Genomic DNA, 25179 nt, shown 5'->3' with positions numbered 1-25179 from the left:
GTTTCATTGGTTGATACTCTAATACTTTATCATGATTGGTTAATTTTGTAGATGACGTTTTGAAATACATGACTATTGTGAATAATATCAAACAAAGCTTATCTTAACATAATGTAACGAGCGGTAACGAATGATGCGTTATTTTGACAACGGTTTGTTATTTATGGTTTTTATTGTGTGTATGTTACGTGTCTAGATGACAATATTTCGATTAATGATGTCCGATATGAAAAATAATCACTTCTGAACTTTTTTATATATCATTGTTTTTTATTATAAAAGCTGCATTTTTATCGTGCTTTAATAAGTGTTCATCGTGTGTGTTTTTGATTCTATTTAGTCCTGCATACGCATCCATGGTAATATTTTCCAGTATTAATCAATATCAGTTTGTGTACGTACTGAATAATATCATATTAACATTTATAATTAAATTCATATCAATATTAATCAATTTGTTATCAGTTTGTATCATTTTATTTATACTATTATAAATATATAATTTATATGTTTACTATATTATTAAATTCAAAACATAATTATGCTTGTAATTTAACAATTTTTACATCAAAAATATTTTAAAAAACAGGAAATAAATGTCATACTTAATAAATGTATTTTTATATTATAATTTAAATATTTATGTATATATATTGAACAGAGATGCAATATTATATTTTGATATCAAGCATAGTAACAAATTTAATGTGTGATTTAAAGCATATTTATTTTATACAAATATTTTTTACAAAGAATGATGTAGTATTGGCATTTAGATTAATTGCTGATAATATTAATTTATAAATCAGATAAATATTATACATCAAATAAGATTAAATGTTTTCTTTTTCTTATTACATTTATATATTTTACCTATATTTTTTATTTATTAAAATTAAATGTATATAATTTGTAGAAAGATTTATGATTTAAGTTTAGAAATTTATTATATATCAACAACTATATATTGTCACATATATAAGAAATACGATAATTCTTTTAGGTGAATATTTGGATATTTTATAAATAAGATCTAACATAAAATGAAAGAAGACAAAAACTACAAATTGTCATTGTCATATTATCTTGATTTATTGTCGGTATAAAGGCATATTGTTGATTCACATTACATGCTTGAAAAAAAGTTAGTATGGATTTATAGGTCAATACATATAAATTATTCTGTTTACCTTCATAAACTTTATATTGCAGATAGTCTATAACTTTATCTATCTATACCTATAGTAACTAATTCGTACAAGAACCAAAAATTATCTTTATAGTGTGTTTATATTACTGCTAAAAAAATGAAAGAATGGTGCAGAGTATTTGGTTTATTATTACGTAAAAATTTCTTAGTACGAATAAGGCATTGGAAATTAACCTTATTCCTTCAAATTCTGTTACCTGTATTACTTTTTGCGTTAACTCAAGCTGTAAGAGATTTTAATTCAACACCACCAAAAGTTGTTACAACAGATACTTATTATCCCTTACAAAATAAAAGTAACTTATTAAATTTGATTAGGAGAAGTTTAACTACAATATATTTTGTGCCAAATGATAAATCTACATTAGAACTTATGGATTCAACAGAAAACTGTTTACATTTTAGAGGTAAGCTTTAAAATGCAGTATTAATATTATTATATATTTTGTTTACTGTTATGATATTATTTTAAATAGTATGCTAATAAATATTCATTTTTTAGAGTTTATTGGATTTGCAACCGAAGAAGAAATGCTTGAAACTTATATGATTAAACGAATTCAAGATCCATTACAAGAATTTCTAGCAATTGTTATTGAACAAAAAGGAGAACATTTTAAGTATAAAATAAGACATTCTACTGAAATCTCTTCTGAATTATATACAGACATGACTTATTTTATATCAGAGCACAAATACCTTGAATCCGTTCCATTTGTGCAGCTACAAATGTGTCTTGATGATTCTTTTATAAAACATGTTATAAATGATACGATTAGGCCAGAGGTAATCAGATATTCTATTTATTTTTGATATTAGTATAATCTAATTTGAACTATGTGGTTTATAATAATTATTTTTTAATAGATTTCCATACAAAGAATGCCATATCCACCATATATTAAAACAAATTTGGCAGATACATCGTTGCGAGAATTAATTTCTGTATTTGCTGTAGCAATATTTCTGATACCACTGTGCATAGAAACTAATTATGCAGCCAAAGAAAAGTTTATTGGCGTTAATGTTAGTACCCATTTTTAATTATATAATCTTCTCATTTATATTCTCTTATTGTAAACAAAAGTTGTCCTTTTATTTTCAGACTTTAATGACAATGAATGGAGTGAAATTATATCAAAATTTATTAAGCTGGCTTACCACTGGCTGTATATTCAGTATTTTGTATGTGATACCATTAATAATATTATTTAAAAACACATTCTCTACCCGTGTAGATCCATATCTGTATTATAGTAATGCATTCTTATTTTGGATATTAATGACTGTACATATTGTTCATCTTATATCATTTGGTATGCATATTGCTGCGTACTTTTCGAAATGTAAGTCCTTGTATTTTATTATATGTGAAATGACATTGTACAGGATATATATGTTTTACAATGATGATAATTTTTGCAGCTGTCTTTGTGATTATTTTTTTGTCAATTATATATACTGCTTCATCTTCTCTTTACGGAAATTTGACGCGAGAAAATTTGTTCTGCATTATACCATATGTTGGTATAATTTTACCAAACCTGTTGTTATCCAGACTATTCGAGGAAGTAAATACATATGAAACACAATGTATGTATAAAATTTAATAACATAGCATAATGGAGAAAGTATATCAAGTATATATTTTTATATTTTTTAGTAATTGGAATTCGATGGAGTAACATCTTTATACCAAGCGAATCTTCTCGATACAATATTGTAGGAAGTACAGGATTTATATTTATATTTTCAATTTTGGGAATTATAATTCACTTTATTATGGCAATTTATATTAATAACGTACGACCAGGGAAATATGGCATAAAGAAACATCCGTTATATTTTCTACAGGTAAAGTGATAGAGAACAAAAAATTATTTTTGAAACAAAAATAATAGTATATTTAATATGTAATCAAATTATGAAAATATATTAAATGTAAAATGATTTTCTAGTGTATGAGAAAAAACAAAGTGTCTTTAGACGAAGAACCAGAAGATTATGAGTATAATCAATTAGCAAGTGAAGATTTTGAAGCAGTTTCTAAAGGTGCATTTATCCCTGGTATTCAAATTCGAGGTCTCAAAAAAAGTTATAGAACCGGTTTATTACAAAAATCTGTAAGTTTTTTTATTTTTTTCTTTAAATTACATATAGAATTACACGCACACAATGACTCATTATGATATTGAATTATATCAGATGGTACATGCATTGAAAGGAATATCTTTGGATTTTTACAAAGGACAAATAACTGCATTATTAGGACACAATGGTGCTGGAAAAACTACTCTTATGTCTATAATAACAGGTTAATTGGTGATACTTATTCAATAAGATATATAAATAATTATTATTACAATCTAATATATTTTCATAATATAAATAAAATATAATTTTGCAATTTTTTTATGTAATTAATAGGTATGATAAGCGAGACAGAAGGAAAAGTTTTTATAAATGGGCAAAATTTGAAAAATAATTTAGATGAGATTAGATACGATTTAGGTCTCTGTCCACAAGAAAATATGGTTTTTCCAGATTTAAATGTATATGAGCAGATTGAGTTCTTTGGTTTGGTAAGTACTTTATATATATATATACGCGCGCGCGTGTATGTGTGTGTGTGTGTATAACAAAAACAATATTGCATATAAAAATATTTATAATATAAATATATTATTATAGTTAAAAAATAAAGCCAAAACACGACAACAAACCAAACGTGACGTTGAGAATTTGCTTGTAAAATTACAAATAACAGAGAAACGAAATTATCTTCCCAGCAAATTATCTGGTGGTCAGAAAAGACGCGTTTGTCTTGGAATGGCTCTCATTAGTGATTCCAGTGTATGTATTTTTTTTCTTTTTTTATATAAAATATTTAAGGTTTTCCTCTTTATATTATAATTTTAATTATTTATACAGATTTTAATTTTGGATGAACCAACATCAGGTATGGATCCTGAGACCAGAAGAGATACATGGGATATAATATTAGTAAGTACATATATATAAATATTTTTTTTATTGTATCATTATTATTATTATTTATCACCTTTCTATAGAAAATGAGAGGTCAAAAGACAATAATAATTAGTACGCATAACATGGAAGAAGCAGATATACTTGGTGATAGAATTGCGATAATACATGGTGGTCTTTTAAGGAGTTATGGCACAGCAATGTTTTTGAAAAAACAATATGGTAATTGTTCATTTTCGTTTATAATTTTTGATTTTATTTTTAATGGTAAATATTTGAATTGTAAACCAAAACATTGTTATTATTTTTATAGGCCATGGACATATAGAAGTTGTGTTATCCACTAAACCATGGTGTGATCCAGAGAAAGTAGTAGACAAATTTGATACAAGGTCACAAGTTACCCTAGAAAAGGAAAAAATAGTTCTAAGTGTACCATATACAGAGAATTTACCACATTCGTTAGATGAAATTGAAAATCAGAAAAGAAGATTAGGCGTAACTGGAATTAATGTATCTTTGATTACATTAGAACAAGTATTTTTAAAGTAAATTTCTTTTCAAATATATTATTTTATGATATAATATCAAATAAATTTAATGTGTGTGTGTGTGTGTGTGTATTGGGATATGCATCTGTATTTGTCTAATTCCTTATCTTTTATTTTATTTAGGATTATGAAAGGAGAGGATAACGGTATACATTCCACAGATCTTTGTACAGCTACACAGAAACTGCAAGGATGGCAACTAACTATACATGCAATGTTGGGATTGTTTAATAAAAAAGTAACATATACTAAAAAAAATGCACGCATCTTATTAATGATCGTAAGGATTTCATTGATTTTATTATACAATAAACTACATCATTTTATAAAAATATTATTTTATTTAATGATACGTTTCTTTTTTTTAGCTATTTCTACCTTTGATTTCAATTTTATTTATGGCTCTAAGCTACAAAACCCCTGCTGAATCATTAGACATAATACCTCTAACGCTTAACATGTACAGAAATCCCAAGGTATTTTATTCTTCTGATATTCCCAAATATGGTAAAATATATAATGAAGAAATAGAGAGCTTCAATGGGATTGCAACTAATGTTGCAGGCAGAAGTGTTACAGAAGGTAAACGCGATATTGGTATTGAGATAAAAATGTATTAATTTATATGAGATCATCTTCTTGTTTTTTTTTTTTTGCAGAGTTATTAGCATTTGGTAAAAAGAATTTAGCAGAATATCATAATTATGTGATTGTTTCTGCTGAATTTAATAACACGCAAGGAATTTTTGCAAATGGTTTTTATTCTGGGACAATGATGCACAGTTTACCTCTAACTATGAATATTTTGTCAAATACCATTATTCGAAGTCTAACTGACAAAAAATATTCCATTGAAGTATCCAGGCAACAATTACCTAATATATTTTCTTATTCTGACCAAGTGGTTCCTGAAATGGAAGCACTTTCACGAGTGTTAATATTTTGCTCCTTCTTCTTTCCTACTCTTGCACTTTTTGTTATTCATCCATTACAAGAAACTTCTACTAAAGTTAAACAGTTACAACGAATGACTGGAATTTCATCTGTATCATATTGGCTCACTATATTTTCTATTGATTTTCTAATTTGCGTACTGTCTACATGTATCATTACATTGGGCTTTTATGTAATGGATATTATATTAGACATACGCTTATATCATGTAACAGAAATACGTAAGTATAATTTTCTAAATTTCTATGTAAGAAAATCATATTATAGCACTAATATAATATTTTATAATTTACAGTAATAACGATGTTAATATTATTACTCTTTGGTATAAACTGTCTATTGATAACATATATATTTAGTTTTATAAACAAATCGAGAAGTACTGTAATAACAATTTTAAGTATTACACCCATTGGAATTGGTAAGAAAAAAGAAACTAGTACACACAAGTTTGATAATATTAAAATTATTTTAACATCATTACGCAACGTAACACAATTACAAGTTTGATAATATCAAAATCATTTTAAATTTCAGTTTTCATACAGTATTTATTACATGTAGTAATACAAAGTTTCCAAAATTTAAAAGTATTGCATTCGTTTCAAAAACAATTATTCCGTTTTATTCCTTATGTAAGTTTCTTCCACGGACAATTATCCTTCTTTACTGTGGCTGTAACGAATGCAAAATGCCGCCGTTTCCCAAGTAAAATTTTAAACGCTTTATGTGATATGGGATATATGGATCCGTGTTGCTGTAAGAATACATCATTTATAAAAAAATATCGAGTAAATACTAGTTATAAATTGTAATGAATTTTACCAAATTTGTCTATTTATTATAGCAATGGATTGTGTAAATGGAGTTTGTAGTAAGCCTATGTCATATTTTGAGAATTTTAAAAAGGACATTAATTTAGAGGAAAATATTCTATATTTATCTTTAACACCTGTGATATATTTTGCTATTCTTATTATGCTGGAGGAGAAGATTTTTACAAGATTGTTTACCAAAATACGTAGCTCCTCATTACAACCAAGTGATAAGATGGACGAAGAAGTGAAGAAGGAAAAACATGCTGTAGCATTAGAGATTAGCAAAATTACTAGTCAGAGTAAGATATTACTTCAATTATGTTAATATTTAATTAGAGAAATATATTTATTAAAAAGTATATATATTACACAGATAAAAGGAATAGCATAGATCATAATAATATTAATGGAAATTCAACTAATGATACGCAAACTTCTAAAGTAGAAAACAGTTTATTCTTAGTTTATGAATTAAGTAAGTATTATGGAAAACTAATGGCCGTAAAGGAAGTCAATTTTCGAGTGAAGGAACGCGAATGTTTTGGATTGCTTGGAGTAAATGGAGCTGGAAAGAGTACTACGTTTAGAATGTTGACTGGAGAAGAAACACCTAATAGTGGCACCATGTACTTAAAATCGGCGGAAATCTATTCCAATCGCAGAGCTGTAATTAAACATTCGTTATACGTACGATTATGATTCATCTTTTCTCTTATGTTCCTAAAAAAAATGTCACTTTTAGTACTTAGCAGAAATGGGATATTGTCCACAAACGGATGCATTGATCAATTCCCTAAATGCGTTTGATCATTTAAGATTATTCGCAAAACTTCGAGGTATACCACCAGAAAAAGTAGATTTGGAAGTTAATAAATGGATAAATAGATTGAGTAAGATAAAAATATGTTTCTTTTTTATTTTTTATCTTTCATTTTTGTTATATTATATTCCTCATTATAACCTTGAATTTGTATAATGCTTTCAGATTTAAAAGCATGTATGTCGCAGCCAAGTGAAACATATAGTGGTGGTAATAAAAGACGTTTGAACATAGCGATAGCTTTAATTGGCAATCCTGCACTTGTTTTGTTAGACGAACCAACAACAGGAGTCGATCCAGCAGCTAGAAGATCATTGTGGTCTGTATTACAATCTTGTCAAGCTGGAGGACAAGCTTTCATACTTACTTCTCATAGGTATTTCTTCATCTTTAATTATAAAATCATTTCATAACATAAACATTTTTCCGATATAAATAAATATTTATTACATTAGTATGGAAGAATGTGAAGCTTTGTGCAATCGATTGGTTATAATGGTACAAGGAAAATTGGTTTGTATTGGAGCAAGTCAAGAACTTAAACAAAGATTTGGTGCTGGTTACGACATTCATATTAAATTAGATCCAAGCCGATCAGAGGAAGATGTTGCGATTATAAAGAATACTATTGAATCTTCTCTAACTTGTGAAATTAGGGACGAAAATTTGGTAATTATATCAACAAAAGAAGTATTGATTAATTTTTATAATTTTTAAATGACTTCCATATTAAATTTTGTGTTCTTTTTTTTAGGGACTGATTGCCTACCATGTGACAGATCCTAGAACGACTTGGACAAAAATGTATAGTACTGTAAACAATTTAAAGAATAGATTCAAATGCATACAAGATTATTCTGTACTATCGGCGACACTCGAACAATTATTTATTCAATTTGCAAGAGGCATAAGTATGCCTAATTATGATAATTCACCAAGACATAGCGCTAGTCAACCAAATAACGAATAATTGTGGCTTAATTATTATACGTTTATATAGGTATTATAAATAAATTATATATCATAAATGTTTATCTATTGCTCATGTTGTTTCATATTCATTATGAGAATACGTTTAAAAGCACAAAGAAATTAATTACGAACACGTATACACTTACAATTACGGCACATTTATTAATGTGAACAGAGACAGACATTCTGTTTATGTATACAAAATAAGTGTACATAATAAATATGTGTGTGTGTGTATGCGCGCGCGCGCGCGCGTGTATTTGTGTTTAATCTTAAAGAAAGATTTATTGATATTTGATCAAAAAACTTATATACCAGTATGATATGATGTTTCACAATAATGGTTTTTCAATAATATAGATGTAGCTATAATGATTCACATTCAAGGAAGTATAATATTAAGATATATATATATATGTGTGTGTGTGTGTATATATATATTATATATATGTATATTAATATATATGTATATCTTTATAAAACAGTTTACGATTATTATAGTAAAATTCACGAATTCGTTAAAATAAAAAAGAAAAAAAAGAAATACAAACTATATAGTGTATTTGATTCACTATAGTTTTTGAGCGAAGCCATCGTATAATACTAAAAATGTTATAGAAAAATAGAGAGAATCCTCTGTATAAATAAAAAAAAAAAAAAAATAGAAAAGAAAAAATTAAGGATTGTATGTCTACTACCATGAACGATAAATTGTTATATACATAAATCTGCTTAAGAATGCAATCGTTGCAATAAAACGAGTTTACTAGTGGACATCACTTCGTCGTTATCATTTTCACGAATGTAATGTTCAGTACTGATACCCACCACCACCACCCGAGCTCGTTTGATAAGAATTCGGACCTTGATAGGAGCCTCCACGATTACCACCTCCTCCTCCTCCTCCTCCACGGCCTCCACCTATTGAATTACGAAGTACAAACTTTGTAAATATTTTTGAAGATACCTATCGTCTTATAAAAATAAATCAAATTGTCTTGAGAATAAGTTATTTAAGTATTATATTTATATTTAAAAACTATAAATATGTGTGTGTACGCGTACGCGCGTGTGTGTATAATAGAGTTTATAACTTATATATATTTATTATAATATACTATATATAGTATTCTGCTATATATATTACTCTTATATATAGTTATATATTTAAAAATGTATATATATTTTTTTTAATTAAAATAATATTTATTTAAAATATTAAAAATAAAGTGTGTCTGCGTGTGTAAAAGAAATTAATTATATATATAAAAAAAAGTAAACATACCATTGTAGCCACCACCTCCTTGGTATCCACCTCCACCTCCACCAGCACCACCATCTTGATTTTCTCCTCTTGCTTCAGCAGCAAGAGAAAGTTCAACACCTCGTTGAATTTCCGGTGGAATAGGAGGAGGTGTTGGAAGATGAGCACCTTGTGGATGGAAGCCTTCTTCGTCGGCAGTGTAAGTGATCGAATATTGAACACCATCAGGCCCAGTGTAAGAGAACGAGCCACTCACCGCTTCAGATTCTCCTAAGAAAGAAAAAGAATTGAATGGTGTCATAATTGCTGGTAATTACACAATTTGCTACAGTCAGATATGTTTTAACTTGCTTATATTAAATAAACTCTTGTAATAATGATTAGGAATGATTTCAGAAACTTAGATATTTTAATTAAAAGAATTTTTTAATGATTATTATAAAAATGTCAGTTTTGATTATGTTCAAATTGTTTCCATAGTTACTTATACCATCATATATATCCTGGATTCTCTTCTTAAGAATACGTTACCTACTATCTTCATCATTATTCCAAGACTATCTTTTACCGATCACGGCTATTTACGAATCGAAACGAAACAATGGTGTTCGAGGCCAATGGCAAAGATGTAACGCAACACTTTGAAAACAACAGTAATACGAAAGGAGATGATTGGGAAATGAAAAATGTGTGTGCGCGCGAAAAATGTGTGTATATTTGGATTTCTATAGACGATAGCTTACCTTGCAACTGACCCGTTTCCTGTGCACTAATACCATTTCCTGTTTCATAGCTGAACTGATAATTACCATCCCCGCTGTTTTCGTTATTGAACGAGATGATCGGTATATCTGCACCACCTCCAGGTCCTCCTCCGCCACCTCCTCGACCACCACCTGGTCTGACTCCACCACCTCCACCACCACCTGATATATTAGATATTTTAGATGTTTTGCAAAAGAATCAAAAATGATTCTCTATGTTCTAAAGTTTTATATGAATTTTCTGAGATTCTTCGCTCTTAGGTATAAATATCTATTAGATTCTTTTTTTTAAATATTTATTTAAAAATCTGGATTCTACAGATTTTTTATTAATAACTGAGATATGTTTGTACCTAAGTTTTGAGTTTCTTAAATATTTTACAAGAAGATACTAAATTTTAGATCTTTTTTTAAATATTTCAAACTTAGGTATCAAAACATATCTATTAGAGCTTTTATAAATATTTACTTAAAAATTAAAATTTCGAACTTGCTCTATAGATCGAGTACTTCAAATATTATTTTTGGAGAAAGAAATTGAGATGTTTGTATCTTAGTATTAAACTTTTGAAATATTTTATAGCACAATACTTCCAGTTTTTATTACTTCGGTTAGAAAATTAGGATATTTTTAGAATAACTTACCTCCAGGATAACTACCACCACCTCCACCACCACCACCACCTCCGCCAGGTCCAAAACCACCTGGTCTACCAGGACCACCACTACCCCTGTTTGGCGCCTGGATAAATCCCGCTCCACCTGCAGTTCCTGCACTACCAGGTGGAAGATACGTGTTCTCCAAACGTGCTGCGTAACACGCACTTGCTAAGGCAAGCAACGTCACGGCAAGCTGCTGAAAAACAAAGTTTTCTCACATCTGTGCATATTATTGTTATATTTGAAGTATTACACACACACACACACACACACACACACACATAATATTAGATTCATTATTAAATAGAAAAATTGAAACATTTCCATATTTCAATGTAAATTTTGATCTTCAAATAATTTAGAAACCGTTAACATTGTTATTAAAGTTTTTAGAAAATATTGATGTATAAAAACAAAATAGTGAATTCTGATGATCAAAAATTAAATATTTTTATACAGCAATGAAAATTTCATCTTCAAATAATTTATAAATAATTTATAAATTATTAGCATTATTATTAGAATTTATACAAAATCCTGATCTACATAAAACAAATAAAATGAAAAATTCCAATGATGAAATTTTTAATATTTTTATATTTTGCAATACAAATTTTATCTTCAAATAATTTATAAATTCTTAACATTGTTATTTAGAGTTTATAGAAAAGTCTGATCTATATAAGAAACAAAATGGAGACATTTAATGATCAATATCATTGAATAAAGTTCGTCACAGGAAAAAATTTTGAATAAAGATACACTAAAAGATTCTTAAGATCACTTGCAAGTTTCAATTGATGAAAAACAAAATCAAAAATAGAGAATAATAAATAAAGACAAAAAGAAAGTGAAGCGAATGATGACACTGATTTCGTGTAACAGAACACTAAATAGAATTTCGGAAATGAGACAAAAACAGCAACAACAACAGCGACGACGATGATGGTGATGAGAGTAAATCCCTACCGGTCTCATGTCGCTGCCAGTTGGATTCTTGCTAATCCTTTAGGGTTCTCGCGAAATCGAGTCCTGCAGGAGCAACGTTTTTGAACACTAGATGACGAGAGATGATGTATCGTGAAACGATGGCGATAATTGCTCGGCGATAATTGCTCTGTACAGATCCAGGTCGAATCAAGCGTTCTTATATACTCGATCCATCCTTGGATCGTCTTCCTCCCACCAAGTCGAAGGGGAGGGCTTGTGATTGTAGCCCGATGAACAAGAAGAAGAAGAACACCCTGATGAAGTACGCCAGCAGGAGTCCTCGCGTGCGTTCTCGAGTAAGAGAGAGATGGAAGATGAATATGTCTTTCGTGAACAGAGAGAAGAAGAGTAGGAGAGATGAACGTCCTGTGTATAAGAGAGAGAGAGAAATAGATGAGAGGGTAGTTGCGCAAGTCGGATGATACAGATCGGCGGGCATCTCCCGACAAATCTGAAGGTCGAGCGATCGTCATGAGAATGCATCAAGTAACCCGCTATAAATGTGACTGACTGACTCTATATCATTATAGAGAGAGAGAGAGAGAGAGAGAGAGAGAGAGACGATAACCGCGTAAAAAAATGGAAAAAGAAAAAAATGGTAGTAGTAACTAAGAAAGAAGAAAGGATCACGATGCGGTGTTGAAGAAGTACGAGAGACATCATACCTATATTATGCAGTCGCGTTCCTCCTTGTAATTATATCGGCCTTTCTTCGTTAGATATTACGACCGGGGTCGCATCATCATCATCCGCAGCTTATAGAGAGCAAGTAAGCAACCAAGCAACCAACGCACGTCGATTCCTGCAACCGACTCTCTGTTGAGATATCTTGCTTATTACGTAAGAGATGCGTTGCACATCTTTCTGTTTCTAGAAAGAGAGAAAGAGAGAAGGGGGAGGGAAAGAGAAAAAGAGAAAGATGGTGCGTGTAATGCGTCGTCTACGTATTAGAAGAGAACGCGCTCCAAATCGTCTAGTATATTACTGATCGGAACGTAACTTCTCCTCCTCCTCTTCTTCTTCTTCTTCTTCTTCTTCTTTTAATGATCAAACCTCTCTACCTTTCTGTCTTTTTCTATTTATCTTTCTCTTGCCCTCTCTCTCTCTCTTTCTTTTATTTTCTTTTTTCTCTTTTTTCTTCCTCTGATCTCTCAGGTCACGGTACCCACGCTACTCTCGATCGCTTCTTCCCTCCAATAATCGACTTTCTGTCTTTAGATCAAACCTATTCCGTCTTTAGCTCGTTAAACTTACTTTTAGAAATCTTTCTCTTTGTAAATGTGTAGAAGGAACGAATATTTCTCTTCTACTTTGGCTTCTTCTTCTTCTTCTTCTTCTGCTGCTGCTGATGATGATGATTCTTTTACTGTTACTGGTACAACACCATTTTCCCTTATTTGGTCCGTCGACGATTTTAACGCGCTGCTAGATCATCGTCAACGTCATATCTATTCGGGCTTCATAGATTTTCTTATGGAGAATTTCATACTTTATCGAAGTATCCCCGAGTTTCAACTCTAGAAATGAAAAATCGTTTCTTCTTTCTCATTGAGCAATCATTATCCCATTACCTCGTTATTATTTCTCACGGAAGTTGTGTACGGTAGATCGGTACCAAGATGGCGGAGGTTATAAGGGACAAAGAGGGGAAATGAAACCTTGACTTTATGTACATTTCATTTGGTATTCGAATAAATTATTTACTTTTTTATTTAATTTAGATCTATTGAGATATTCAATTATTTATTAAGATAAATTTTTGATTGTAATATGGTGATGTTATTTAATATGTCATTGACATATAAGAGATTGGTTGTTTAAAAAAGAAATGATAAAATGTTTCCTTTATTTTTATAGAATTTTTTTATACTAATTATTTGTCTAATTTACATTTTATTTTAACTTTCCACTGTTTATACATATATACATATAATGAATATATATATAATAAATATATATATTTTTTTATTTTATTTTACATATGCATATAATATGATGGATAATATATGTATACATTCATATAATCATATGAGGTGACCGAAGTCAGTCATTTCACCTGACAGGATCATCTTTAGACAGCGATTGAAAGCATCACGCTGGATGATATAACAACTAGTAAATGGTCTGCATTTTAACTTCAAGATTTCTACTCGATCTTAATTCCAAAGTGAAATTTTCGATTCTCAGTCTTTATGCTACATACATATATATATATATATATATATATATATATATATATATACGTATATAGAAATCGTGCGCATACTTATGATTTTCTTTTGTTTGAGGATTTACTTTCTCGATCTTTCTTATCTTTTTTTTTTTATTTATAAAGAATATAGCAAATTAAAACTTTCGAAAAATGATTATCTTTTTTTTTTACTTTTTTTTCTTTGCGATATAGTAATAATCATCATTTGGAAATCCAATTCAGAAGTTACGATTTACTAAACTTATTGGCCTGAAATTTATGTTTTTAAATAATTTTCTGTTTTAATATCAGTATTTTTTAATTTCAATAAACCTTTAATACCAGTATTTTTTATTTTAAATAAATATTTAAAAATATTATGATTTTCAAATATGTAGGCACACATAGGAGAATATAATATTAGAACAGAATTAGACAAAAATTCTGTCCATTTTTGAAATAAAAATAAGATTATTATACTATTCATAATTACTTTAAATTAACAATGTACATAATTTCTTTCTTTATAGAAACTTTTATAAATTCATCTGAGTTCTTATACATATAAATAATTAAATATTAAACTGAAACAAAATTTTTCGATGTAGATCAAATATTTGTTACTTATACAATAACAATAAACATAAAAAAAATTTTAATATCTCAGAGACAAACAAATTAAATCGTATCAAGTACGTTGTCGATTGTATAAATCCTTATATAAGTAATTATCTGTTAAACTAAAAAAAAAACTTTTTGATAAGCCTAAAGTTTATTATGAAAAGGAAACCATTCCAGTCAATTACAAAACGAAATGAAATCATCAGAAGGATTGATTCGAGTAATCAAAATTAAAGAGGATCAAAGAGGATCAAAGAGGATCAAATAGAAAGATGATTTCCTACAATATATATACATATATACATGCATACACACAAACACGTACGTATCTTTCAATACACATCTAGAAAGGAAGAATCAAGAGATATTTGATTTAACGGATGGTAAAGGGGGTGCGGCTCGATTAAAAATCGGGCCAATCGTGAGTCTCGTTCTCGATAATAGGATGCTAGAAGATCGTTTGAAACAATGTGTATGTAGATATATAGTATTGTAGCTCCTCAGACGGGGTTCACAAAGCAAGTGAGCTGCTTTCTAAAAGGATCATCGAGTCACCTAGCACGGATATATATTCTTTGAGAAGACCCAGCCCTTTTGGCGCGCTCCTATCCTCGCATTCATCTATCTTGCTGCTCGTGTTATGCCAGAGGTTAGGTTCTCGTTTGCCGGGAATTCTTTGAACTAGTTCTTCTTCTTATTCTTAAGCGAGAATCGAATATCGTGATAGGAAATAAGATGGTTCATGTTTCTAATCAAAAAAGGAATAATTTTTAATGATAAAGATCGATCGAACGAGAAACTGTAATGGCAGGTGTTAATAACGACGATGACGTTGAAAGATGGCGCTCGAAAATGAAGAAATAATAATGGATTTTTTTCCAATTTTTAATTTGATCAACTTATCGATCGACGTATCAATTAAATTTTATTGTATTTTATTTTTTGTTCTCTTTTTTCTTCTTCTTGCGAAATTTAGATTGAACTCAATGCCAATTCTTGTAACCTGCCACTCCGTAACCCTTTTTTCGCCTGTGTTCTTGCACTCGCTTGAGTCAAATCGTTTCGAAAGAGCGCGAACAGACGGCCGGAGGTCGAGATAGAAAGAGAGAGAGAGAGAGAGAGAAAAGAAAAAAGCTGCGGTCTGGATGATTTCTTACGCTTTGGTATTGACGCAACGATTCTCCGACAACAAGGATTACACGCTGGATGAGAGTACAAGATGAGAGACCATAGAGAGATATTATAAAAAATAAAGGGGAAGGAATTGTTATTGATCTATTAGGACAATGCAACGAGTTGAACAAATTTTTTTATCGCAAGTTGTAAAATACGAGCTGTATAATAATATTATATTTTATGATATAATGTCTCTATTTTAAATTATATGTACATTGGACCAAAAGTTCTTGGTTGATATTAAAGATTAATTATCCTTTTTCGAGACTTTTTAAGCTAATTTCCCTTTTCAGATTCATTAAAAGTACGAGCATAGGAAGTTTTGGTGCACCCTGTATAACATAATAAACAAGTCGTACAAGTTTGTCTATCTGGATTGTTAAATTCATTTGATTCTTGATTATTCTGAAAATCAAAATCTGCCACAAACGCTTAAAAAGATAATAAATATGAATTACTCGTAAGAGCTACTTGTATACAACCATCTCAAGTTTGTCTCAAAAAAAAAAGAGATATAATTATAATAACGATCCTAACATCTACAAAAAACGATCAAACTTAGTTCATTAGAAAGAAAATATCGAAATATCGCGAAAGTATAATGGTAAAGATCATGGCGCATAAGGTCCCGTATGGGATTTAATTCTTGAAAAGTAATATCTCGGTAAAAAGAAGCGTTAAGATAGACAAGAAGCGATGAAGTGAATGGATGCTCATCGGTAGCCCCGAAGCCTTTTCACGCGCGCGTTCCGTGTAATAGAGAAAAAAAAATATAGTTCAGGCTGTACGAATTGCATAATTTCAAAATGGCGTTGGAACATCTCTCGCCCGATGTTGACGATTAGTAAGAGTAAGAGAGACCGGTCGTTACCGATGCCATCGTTCCTTTTTATTCTTATTCCTTTTTTTTTATTCGATCCTTCATTTCTTATTAGTTGAATTGGATCAGTATGACCTTTGATTTAGGGGTGCAGTCGATCTCGACACGAATGCGTCCCTTTCAAAAGATGATCCAATTTGAGAGTGAACATACGATGCTGATATGTACCTGGTTCGCCTTGGATATCTACCATAAGAGCGAACGGGGGAAGATCCGGTGAACTCTCAAGAACCAGAGAGAAAGAGAGAGAGAGAGAGAGAGAGAGAGAGAAAGAATGTCCCAAGATGCGATTGGTAATGCTATATCTCATTTGCTATCAAATGTTACTGATTCCGGTCGCATCTATCTCAGTATTTACTTTAGACTTAACGATGATCTTCGTATATAAATCTTTTTGGCAACGCTGAATGACTCGATTGATAAATGTTGTTTACCTACCGAATGACGTATAGAGTCTTTTTAAATGCGGATACGAGATAGATATACGGAAATATATCTATACTTGTTCCGCTTATATGCTCTTCTCCTTTTTCTTCTTCTTCTTCTTTCCTCTTCTTTTTTTTTCTTCGTGTATCTAATCTTACGTAGAAATGAACACGGATTTGATTCTTTACGTCCGGTTACCAAATGTACCTGCTGGTACCAAAGGAATTACGACATCTTTTTGAATAGCTCTCATATTCAATGTGTTCACCGAGATATTTCATCGAACTATGTATATACGAATATACCTACCGGATACCATTCCTACTTTACACATACATACGTACGTACGTATTTATGATGTGAGAAGACAAGTCCAATTTACGAACGGCCGAGTGAAAAGTTTCTAGAGTTTGACATGGAATTATAACACATTCGATCGAACATATTTTCGTATTTTTCTTGTCTTCCTGTAATTTGTATTGAGAATTACTTTTCTCTCTTTTTTTTTTTTTTTTACAAGATACAAAAGTTCTTGATGTTTTTAAAGATCAATTAATTTTTTTCAAGACTTTTTAGGCTTGCAATTAGCCTTATAGTTATAAAAGTTAGATTTGTAGTTTGTATTTGTATTTCGAAAAAAAATTAGTCTAAAAAGTCTCGGAAAAAAAGTAATTGATTTTTAAAATTACTTTGGAACTTTTGACCCAATATTTTTCTGAACTCGTGTAGATCATTTTCCTTCAAAATTTTTGTTACGCCATCTAATTTTTTCTCCTTTCACTATTTTATTTGTTTTTCTTTTTTTTTCTTTTAAGTTTCTTCCGATTTTTATTATATATTTAATATTACATGTATAATAAAATAATGAGATCGATTGATACTGCTAATTTCAAGATAAATAAATTTTCGTAGAAATGATACATACAATTATGTAAGATCGCTAATGTAACTCACGATACTTTCAGTAACGAGTTTGTCTTGTGAAAGATCGATCGGGGATCATCAACCATTAAATTTCCACGAAGTCACTTTCTTCGACATTCCGTTGGAGGATGGAGATGTAGCATAGCATCAATGGCTTTGATCTAACGTGATTGTCTAAGCACACGTAACCTGTTGAATACATAATCGTCATTACCAACGAGAAATTTCACTGAGAATGTGAAACCAAAAATGTAGATCACGACAGCTGTTTATGAATTTCAGTCATTGTAACATGATTGATAGATTGAATGTCTTTAAAGATAAAAAAGACAAAAAAAAACAAATTGTTAAGACTTGTATGTATAATTATATATCGTTTACATTACGTATATATGTACGCGTGCGCGCGCGTATATGTGTATGTCACAACTTTATATACGCTTATATATACATGGTATCTCACGCAACTGAAAAAGACTGTATCTTCTAAATGGTTGAAAAGAAAAAAAGAAATCGGTAAATATAAAATAGCTACTAATATTAATGTAAAATTATATTTTTTATTAGTAAGTATTCATTACTCGTGGTATTACTCGTTCTTAATACTTGACGACAGACCTAAATAATTCAGAAAAGATTAGTTACGTTAATTAATACGTTTAAGTTTAGGGTATAAGTATATTTATACTTTTATGTTAAACATTAAAAACTGCATCAAATGATGTGGTCAAAAATTTGTTTCCATTAAAAACAAATATGCAGTTGCATTTTTCTGATGAACCGATGCATAAAAATACATAAACTTATTTACATATCATGCATACCATTTAACTTTAACGTATAACATTTTTTCTATTTTTAATTGTTTAGGAGATATAGTCTGTTTCGATTGAGTTGGACACCCTACATAAGTATAAATTTATGTAATATTATAATCTAAATTTAATTATTTATATTTGTACAACTCTAATCTCTACATAAATATATTTATTTTTATGAAAGATTTTATTTTTAAATATCACAATTTTTGTTATTTTCATTAAAAAACTATCTTTATTTTCCAAATATAATAAAACATATTTATATTTTAATAGAGAACGTCACCAGGCTTACATTCATGAAGAAATATTTGAAACATTATGATCGATAAGGTAGATCTCGTAATGGCTTCTTGACAGCAGTGCCATCTCGACTATTTTGCTTGCAATATTTGAAAAATTTTGTTCGTTACACAGTCAACGGCGTCGATGGAAATTTGGTTTGTTTCATTGCGGCTGGTTGTGACGTATCTCCATGTTTTCGAGGAATTCACATACGTTCGAAAGAAGTAAGAATGCAACGTTGAATCTTCAACATTAAGATTCCATTTGGGTTACGGCGAAGTGGAAATCGAGAAAGGAATTTTATAGGTTAGAAAGAGTCAAACATGTCGCAAGAGGAAGAAGTTTTGAGTGAGAAAAACGAAGTGCCTCATGCAAACAACGCGCTTCTTTTTCGACTTGCTATCACTAAGAGTTTTGAAAACATCTCTGAATCTGTTAGGTGAGTTATAAATATAATCGTCTATAAGTTAGATTTATATAATCGAAGTCTCTTTTATGTAATAAAAGTTTCTTACAAACTTTATTCAAATTTTGACACTCTTTTTCTCATAAAGAAAATAGAACAGATTTATACTCGTACTATTCTTAATTAACTTATTTAATTATTACCATGACATCTGCTTTGTTTCTATTGAAATGTTACCCATAATAGCCTTTATGAATTCACAAGAAAATGTTCGCTTTGTCAAGTATATATCTAAAATGCAAATCACAGTTGTTATAACAAAGATGATTCATCAGTGACGACAGCATAGTTGAATAGAGGTGAATTTTAAACTAGAATCTATTCTTATATAAAGACAAACAATTATTCTATGCTCTGTGTTATTACATGACCTCTTTACTATATTACTTCTATAGTTTTTAGTTGAAGATACAAGTTTGTTTGACGTTACGTGGATTATTATAAGAGGTAGATATAAATAGAAAATTGTATAAAGTTATTATATAAAAAAAATACATATTTTTATCTCTATTCATTGTAACGTGAATTAAATAAACCAAGTTATGTATTCAAAGATGAATAATACTTATGGAAATGTTACATATATTAAGTAATGACAATATTGAAAATAATTTTGGGAAGGATTCAAAGATATTCTCTCTCCCAAGGTTTATAATTATAGCTATATAAGCATGACCGGAAGTTTCTTGCTTCATGATTGCTTCCAGGAAGAAGTAATCAGTACTGGAACGTATCATATCGAATACTATGTGTAGTTTCCTTCTAATCTAAAGTATTTTATTTTTTGACTTTTCTTCAATGGAAATGCATTTACTCATATAAATTTAATTACAATATAGTGATAAATGCTTTCCCCTTCTAATCAACATAAAATTAATCAACCCGCAAGATACTTCGACAAAGTTTATTAACTCTCGCCTTAGTATTACGTATCGAATGGATCATAACCTCAGCAAAATGATGGTCGATTACAACGATGTTTCCGCGTTCGACTCTCAAGTGAAAGGAACGAAAAAAGGCGGTCACAGTTTTGCATTAGCATCGTTCGATCATGAGTGTACACGTTGGTCGTTCCATCGAATCATTTGTAAGCAGTATTTCCTGAAAAATTAATCAGAATGTTATAAAAGAAATATATTTGACATTTCGCGGTTTTCGAAAAAGATTTAAAATGACGGCAATAAAGTAGATCGTTGGAAAAATAAGATTATAAATTTGTAAGACGCGAAATTGATGATGTAAGAATCGTATAAATGTTGCATTTATAAGGCGCAAAATTTCAAATGTGAAAATTGTACAAATGTTATTATTTATAAATTTGAAATGTAAAAATCGTATAATCTTCGTGTACATATTTGTTTTTTCTTTCCTCGTGGAAAAAATAAAAAGAAGAAAAATTTACAAAATCACTTATTTAAAATGTCGCAAAACGTATAAATCCTGATTATATTTATTTTATCGTGGAACAAAAATTTTGACGAAATAATTAGTCTCTCACAATGTCGGATATTTATTCGAAAGTACGTTATATCTACCTAGTTACAAACGATATGATCTCAAGCAAAAGAATATCGTGTGGAGGGGAAGAAAATGTTGAGGTCGCTGGGACGATGGTGTCACTCGATGTCATTGGCCTTCGCGACTCGCATGTTAATTCGTCGTTCGTTCTTTCGTTCTTTCGTTCTCTGACGTGGCCATCGAGTTCTTCGGTCACTATCGAAAGGATTACGCGTCTCTCTCTCTCTCTCTCTCTCTCTTTCTCTATACATTTCTCATTCTAAGAATCACAACCGTTAAAGAGATTTTATCCTCTCATCTCCTTCTCTTAAACTTCTTTACTAATCGTCCTCCTTCTATTTCCTCTTCCGAGAAACTCAGCAACGCTGGTATACCGGTTGACCTTCGAGGAATTCCATGAAATGTTCGAGGAAACAAAGGACCCTAAGCGTGTATATGTAGTATTACTACACTACTACGAAAGGAAGAGAAAGAGAGAGAGAGAGAGAGAGTGTGTGTGTGTGTGTGAGAGAGAGAGAGATATCGTCAACGGAAGCCGCAGTTGTTGGAGCGACCCTCGCATTGTGAATATCGTGCCGGTTGTCGATCGATCGAGATCGTAGAACGAAGAAAATTTCTTGTTTTATTTTTTTCTTATACAGTGTTTTCAAGTCTTAAAATTAAATTCACAAAAGGAAAAAGAATAGTCATTTGTCATGGTCATATAATAGACACTGTGAAAAAAGGGTCGTCATCATCATCGTCGTCATTATTGAAGTTGAAAGTTGAAAAGAAATGATTAGTGTACTCAGTTAGGTCTGGACTAATGCAAATATGTAGCATTGATATCAAATTGCACCAGTCCCGGCCTGATCGAGTATACTATATCGACGTTGAAGAAATTGTTTCTTTTATTAGTTAGAATTGGTAAGATTTTATGAAATTGAAATTCTTATTTGTAATTTTTTTTATTCTTTATATATGTATATATATAAAATTTCTTTATGTATATTATATTTATATATTTTATTTATGTATATATATATATATGTATTTATATATATACATATATCATTTTTAGATAATTATACTCGATAGTTATCTTAATTTTTATTTTTTAATTTTTAATTTTAATTACTGTTTCAATTAAATAATTTTAATATATCGATTTAATATTAATGCATGTTTTTAGCACATATTATGAGTACCTTTCCGATTAACTATCGCAATAAAATTGTTCTTAAGATATATTCTTAAAATGTATGTATCAGAAATTAGGAGATTAGATTCGATAATTATCATTACTTTTGATTTAATTGACAACTTCATTAGTATCAATTTATTATCAATAAGTACATCCTTACAACAGTTTACTTTATAGGTCAATATTTTTATGATAAGATTATTATTAAGTGTTTGATTAGAAATTAGAAAATTAAAAAGATTCAATTATCTTCATTTTTGGCTTAATTAACAGTTTCATTTGTATCAACTTTTATTATCATTAAATATTCTTATACCATAGATAAGTTTACTTTACAGGTTAACTTTCATGATAAAATCATTCTCAGGTTTAATCTTTTTAGAAATTCCAATGATTACGCAATCGGTTAGTATCCATTGTTTGTCTGCTGTCGTAATCCGATAGAAGGATCCGATATATATCAGCGTTGCTTCGTGGAATTGAAAGCCTCGGTAGAAGTGGGGAACTTAGGAAAGTTTGTTTCGAGTTAGGTTAAAAAGAAACAAAATTTGATCATTATGATACGATTCATGTGCATACATTTCCATTTTTACAGAGTTCACATAAACTCCGATAACACTTTTACCATTTAAATTATTTAAAGTATTACCAAACTTCATGTAAGTCCTGTATCGATTGTGCACGTGTAAGAAGATAATTTAATTGGTTTGGAATACGGTCTATTTTGAAAACATTGTCTATATGTACAAGTGTGTTACGTCACGTAAAGTTACACACTGCATATAATATGCGATCGTATATATGTGTTTCTGTATATAAGTACGTTGAGAAGAATGCCGGCAAATTTGAAAGCTTGAATAAGGTTATGTCTAGATATATCGTTAATATTAATACTGTATCTATTCTCTTTAGGTATGTGGTATATACATTTATATACAAGAGATAGAAACATATATTATTACTTAATATTACTTATAACTTACGAATAAAAATTATTCTGTTCTGTATATAATTATATGAAATAGAAAGAATTCAAAGAGAGCAAAACAATTTTGTTTATTGTTTCAGTAAGGAAGAGTTTCTCGAATTATTGACTATCATTAAAAAACAGCCATCTTCTTCGCTCGGTCGTAAATTGTATAAAGCTATGGTCGATGAATTGTTGGAGAAAATGAACGATCAATTGAAGGAAATATATCAAGAGGGTTCATTGGAAGCTGGATTGACGAAACTTTCCAAACTGTCCGAAGAGGCAGGAAATACAGTTGCTAATGAAACTGTTTGGTATGCTAAGAATTTCTAGTTCATTTTATAAATAATTTATTACTGTAGTAATATTTATTATGTGTATATATACATATATATATATAGGAGACCACCTGGAGATGTTAAATTACATTTGAGATCTCTAGACGCAGAAAAGATTAAGATGGAAAGTGAAAAACTAGAGGAATGGTTGACTGAAATAGAGAATGAAAATGCTACGTTAATGAAGAAACTGGCTAATGATAGAACTAAGGTGTGCACTACCGGTAACAGAATAGCAAAGAATTTACACCGTGCTCCAATGATTCAAGAACATTTGGAAAATCAAGTCGAGCAGTTGCAACATTTGCTTCGAGTATTGGAAGGAGATTAAATCGAGACTCTCTTGTCGTTTTGTTTGCAAATACGAGATAAAAGGATTTCAATCGAATTGTTAGAGAAGAAGTATGAAGACAAAGAGGTAGAATCTCTATTTATGGAATGATCATGAATGATCAAGAAAAAAGACCGTTTATGGTGTGACGATAAACGAAAGAATTCAAAATATGTTGAAAAGGGATTGGTGGAAGTATTTCAATTTCCATTAAAAAATTTTATTTATTTATTTATATGATTTATAGGTCATACCGATTTATAGGTCGTGTGTCATAGTCAATTTTTATGTCATATTAAATTGACCATGTTTATTGCCATAGTAAATTGTCCATTTTTATGCCGTAGTAAAAGAAAATGATTTTGTATTCATAAATGTTACTTAATTCGTCAATTTTGTTAGATTTCATTTGATGACTTGTTGGTTAGGACAACGTTAATTTTATCTCGTAAGTCTTGCGAGATATTTTTCATTCTCGATGCTCTCTCTAATTTACGAAGTAAAGCTATATTTCTTTTCTACGAAATATTATTAAATTAATTGTAACATCTCGTTTATAGAGTGTATTTACACAAGAACAAAATGATTATCATAATTATAATTAATCTCATAAAAGGGTATTTTATATTAATTACCTTTTCTATCTCTATTGTTATAGATAATTCTTTGATCTTTTCATCATTTTCTTCCTTTGATCGTTCGTATTCGATCAAACGTTCCTTCAAATTATCTTGTTCGATCGTTAACTTTTCAAATTTCTCGCGAATTTCTTCCTCGTATTTTTGTTGATTATTAAATATTACGCAGGACAAATAATTATCGTGAATATTTCTTAATCGAACCTTGAGCATCTCGTTTCTCATTTTCATTTCTTCTATTTCGAACAAAATCCTTTCTTTCGATAGATTAGCATGAAAAATTTTCATTTCGATTTCTTCATATTTTTTACTGTTCGTTTGTAACTTCTTTCCGTGTGATTGCATATCTTTTGTAATATTTATCTTATCTTGATCGTCTTGCATCATAAGACAATTTAAAACAAAAAAAGAACTTTGTCTGAT

The 25179-nt window shown here is 29.8% G+C and overlaps 3 protein-coding genes across 10 annotated transcripts; 2 read left to right on the top strand and 1 right to left on the bottom strand.

Moving 5' to 3' along the window:
* Positions 1-78: 78 nt before the first annotated feature.
* Positions 79-8375, top strand: LOC127064873 (retinal-specific phospholipid-transporting ATPase ABCA4-like). 6 transcript variants are annotated; one of them, XM_050996502.1, is made up of 26 exons: positions 79-152; positions 1004-1144; positions 1213-1617; positions 1713-1996; positions 2078-2236; positions 2316-2556; positions 2636-2803; positions 2874-3064; positions 3169-3333; positions 3416-3524; positions 3638-3792; positions 3902-4063; positions 4142-4213; positions 4282-4420; positions 4512-4746; positions 4873-5029; positions 5118-5331; positions 5409-5924; positions 5999-6124; positions 6241-6462; positions 6551-6820; positions 6895-7187; positions 7264-7411; positions 7507-7717; positions 7797-8010; positions 8096-8375. In XM_050996502.1, the coding sequence occupies exons 3-26, from the start codon at positions 1308-1310 to the stop codon at positions 8309-8311; spliced, it is 4977 nt and encodes a 1658-aa protein (XP_050852459.1). In that variant the 5' UTR covers positions 79-152; positions 1004-1144; positions 1213-1307; the 3' UTR covers positions 8312-8375. The 6 variants fall into 6 exon arrangements, with proteins under 6 accessions (XP_050852459.1, XP_050852458.1, XP_050852456.1 ...); XM_050996501.1 differs by having other exon boundaries at positions 86-359; XM_050996499.1 differs by having other exon boundaries at positions 86-394.
* A 344-nt stretch (positions 8376-8719) lies between these two features.
* On the bottom strand, positions 8720-12108 carry LOC127064876 (pupal cuticle protein 20-like). 2 transcript variants are annotated; one of them, XM_050996507.1, is made up of 5 exons: positions 11971-12108; positions 10987-11197; positions 10321-10503; positions 9599-9847; positions 8720-9234 (listed from the first exon to the last, which is right to left on the bottom strand). In XM_050996507.1, exons 1-5 carry the CDS (start codon positions 11977-11979, stop codon positions 9125-9127), a joined length of 762 nt encoding a protein of 253 aa, XP_050852464.1. In that variant the 5' UTR covers positions 11980-12108; the 3' UTR covers positions 8720-9124. The 2 variants fall into 2 exon arrangements, with proteins under 2 accessions (XP_050852464.1, XP_050852466.1); XM_050996509.1 differs by having other exon boundaries at positions 10987-11194; positions 11971-12105.
* A 7318-nt stretch (positions 12109-19426) lies between these two features.
* On the top strand, positions 19427-24733 carry LOC127064699 (uncharacterized). Of its 2 annotated transcripts, none has more exons than XM_050996144.1 (3): positions 19427-19751; positions 23548-23763; positions 23851-24733. In XM_050996144.1, exons 1-3 carry the CDS (start codon positions 19636-19638, stop codon positions 24116-24118), a joined length of 600 nt encoding a protein of 199 aa, XP_050852101.1. In that variant the 5' UTR covers positions 19427-19635; the 3' UTR covers positions 24119-24733. The 2 variants fall into 2 exon arrangements, with proteins under 2 accessions (XP_050852101.1, XP_050852100.1); XM_050996143.1 differs by lacking the exon at positions 19427-19751 and adding an exon at positions 22975-23391.
* Positions 24734-25179: the final 446 nt, after the last annotated feature.

Source organism: Vespula vulgaris, chromosome 6, assembly GCF_905475345.1.
Source record: "Vespula vulgaris chromosome 6, iyVesVulg1.1, whole genome shotgun sequence".
In the NCBI taxonomy this organism is placed as follows: domain Eukaryota; kingdom Metazoa; phylum Arthropoda; class Insecta; order Hymenoptera; family Vespidae; genus Vespula; species Vespula vulgaris.
Note: the sequence above shows the minus strand (reverse complement) of the source record. Positions and strands in the feature narration are given on the sequence as shown.